Source organism: Nicotiana tabacum, chromosome 3 (assembly GCF_000715075.1).
Source record: "Nicotiana tabacum cultivar K326 chromosome 3, ASM71507v2, whole genome shotgun sequence".
Classification (NCBI taxonomy): domain Eukaryota; kingdom Viridiplantae; phylum Streptophyta; class Magnoliopsida; order Solanales; family Solanaceae; genus Nicotiana; species Nicotiana tabacum.
In genome coordinates this window covers 183,044,224-183,046,913 of record NC_134082.1, presented here as the reverse complement: position 1 = coordinate 183,046,913, position 2,690 = coordinate 183,044,224, and the positions used below count along the sequence as shown (strand labels likewise).

The 2,690-nt window shown below is 35.8% G+C and overlaps 1 protein-coding gene across 1 annotated transcript; it reads right to left on the bottom strand.

Moving 5' to 3' along the window:
- Positions 1-389: 389 nt before the first annotated feature.
- Positions 390-2,246, bottom strand: LOC107802378 (uncharacterized). Its single transcript, XM_016625867.1, has 3 exons — positions 1,925-2,246; positions 1,405-1,630; positions 390-889 (listed from the first exon to the last, which is right to left on the bottom strand). Exons 1-3 carry the CDS (start codon positions 2,183-2,185, stop codon positions 444-446), a joined length of 933 nt encoding a protein of 310 aa, XP_016481353.1. The 5' UTR covers positions 2,186-2,246; the 3' UTR covers positions 390-443.
- Between the last annotated feature and the right edge of the window lie 444 nt (positions 2,247-2,690).

Genomic DNA, 2,690 nt, shown 5'->3' with positions numbered 1-2,690 from the left:
CACTAGAGGAAGACCCACCCCCCCCCCCCCCCCAAAAAAAAAAAAAAAAAAAAAAAAAAAACTTGGGTGAGCTAATAATTTGGAGTCCATCTCTTCAACCAATTGACTTGTGGTTTAACCCTATATACATGCATCTTAAGTGGTAAATGGCTTACGTAGATATACTCCCACATTTCTCTACCTTTTATATTTTTGGTCAATTTTATTGCTTCAATCCGTTAAAAGGATCTAAAGAAACAACTCAAAATTAAGAAAGTGGACATTGTGGGTGAACTAGCTTTCACCTTTCACGTGTTACACTTCTCACCTCGAATATAACTCTAAAGCCTAAATAAAATAAAATAAAAATAACCCCCACCCTCCCCCCCCCCCCCCCCCGGCGCCTCAGATGATGAATATTCGATTATGTACAGAGATCGAAACAAACTCATGTTCATATCCCTTCACGCCACTTGAAGGGCAGTATAACGTAAATTTGGCAAAATTTCCAGAAAATCCATGGTAAGCATAGATGCCCTTGGCCTCGGCAATCGGCTTGATGAATATTCTTGATCAGACGATAATGGGAATTTAGCAGTAGTACTACTACTCATACGTTCAAATGTTTTAAGCCATTTAGCTTGCATGTATTTATGTTTCCGCCATGGTGCCATGTGTATTTTCTTCTCCTTCATACATTTTTTAGCAGCGTTGCACAAAATCTTGATTAGTGACATTAATCTCTCTATTTTTCCAACAAATACTTCTGGTAGGCATTTAATTAGTTGATTGTACTCCTCGCTTGCTTTGGCTATTTCAAACTCTGCTCGCAAGTTTAATTCAATAATAATCCTCACTTCCCCCTTTTTAGGGTTGGAATTGTCCACCACGTCTATAAATGTGTGTTCACCTGTAACATGCATGGTATACAGAACAAGTTAGTTCAAGATTATCTATTGGAGTAATTAATTAGCATTATGCATTTATGCTAGTGGTACATATATAAAATAATGCCCTAGCATTAGATCACAACTTTTGTTTTATTATTAGATGTATGAAAATCATGTTGTACTTCACGTGCATGGATTTGACAAAGAAAATTTACAAGTTAGGCATAGAGGCGCCGGCCATAAAGGAACATTGAAAGGTTTAGGGGAAAGTGATACTTTAATTTGATATTCTACATTTAGTTTGGTACTAAAAATATCTTTTCCAGCTGTTCGAAGAATTAAAATATCAAGAATATGTCGTTGCCATACAAAAATAAAGATCTTTTTAGATAGATGAATGGTGATGGAGCTAGCTGTTCATCTACAATATTTATAGTTGTATATTTTTAAAGTATTCATGTCTTTTTTACTTTATCTTTACAAATATCATAAATGTAAATAACGACTTGTAAGTAAATTTTTGCAAGATTATTACCTGAAGGAATATCTGGTGAGCTCCTCCACTTAGACTTGCAAATTGCAGAGTTAAAACCTCCATTTTGTAGACGACTACACAACTCTTGCATAACACAGTTCCGGCAGCCGTTGTTGCTCATTTTCCGGCAAGAGCAGCCATTCTCCGACTGCTTTGTTTCTTTTACAGTTTCTTTAGTAATTCTTCGGATTTGTGTTTCTAATGATGTTGTCCGGCATAGTACAGCCTGCAAAAACAAAGAATATAAGTACCCTAATTATGCATGGTTCGCGAAAAAAAAAATGTTCTTAAAGGAGAAGATAAAAATAAGAAATGTTCCTTAAGATTTACAAATTAAAGAGAGCTAAATTAGGAAATCCAATAGACCCATTAAGATCTTTATTACATTCCTTTCTAAAAAGAAACAAAAAATAACGAAAAATAAAGCGATTGAAAAGAAAGAAGACAAAGGCGGCGTTATGCATTTGAGTTTTTCTTTTTCCTGAGAATTTAAGAAAGAGAACGAGGAGCTGAAACTTACTTGCAAAAGTTGATGTTGAGTTTCCCAGAATTCATTGTCTTCAACATTTTCATTGATTTCTTTCTCTTCATCTTCATCTTGGTCTCTAACATAAACATCATCATTAATACTTTCCGGCGACGAACTTTGACCCTCCTCATCAAGAAAGCTGAAAACGGTGTCTGAATTATTAATTGCAGGCTCGCCGGAAAAATCAGTTTCCCGGTTATCCCACGTCAGAATCCGGTGACTTAGAGGTCTCCTAGCCATTATTCCGACCATGGTCTCCAAATTCTTTTAATGGGATAAAGAAAAGAAAAGCTCTCTTAAAATATTTGTATTATGACCATTCTTAGGAACTGGCTTTATATACCACGACCATGCCCAAAAATATGGGACCCGCAAGTCTTACGTGGATGGCTCATGCACATGAGGAGTGGAGCCTTCATTTATCAGAGTAAATCGAAATGGCCTAAACGTACACCGTTACAGCATGGATCCACATCAGTTTAGGTCAATTATTTCTCAAGTTTACGCCTATTTTGTTATGGATATACTCGAATATTCTGGTATTGTATTTACATGCATATTTAAAGAATTGCATTATATTCGGATATCCTATCCTAATCTCGTGGGATGCTGGCCCACTAATGAGACTGAACGAAGAAGTGGCAGCATGTGGACCCATGATATTTTGATGTTTATCGAGATGTTGGTCACTATAATATGGTTTATGCATTAGAATATCCTTATTAGTGTAACATAACGATACTTACATCTATATATT

Bases quoted from the DNA above. Each gene is read 5' to 3' on its own strand.
- LOC107802378 (XM_016625867.1), bottom strand. From the start codon at position 2,185: ATGGTCGGAATAATGGCTAGGAGACCTCTAAGTCACCGGATTCTGACG. The intron at 1,631-1,924 runs GTAAGTTTCAGC...TTGTTTTTGCAG, and splicing joins CTCAACATCAACTTTTGCAA to GCTGTACTATGCCGGACAAC. The intron at 890-1,404 runs GTAATAATCTTG...TGCATGTTACAG, and splicing joins CTCACCAGATATTCCTTCAG to GTGAACACACATTTATAGAC.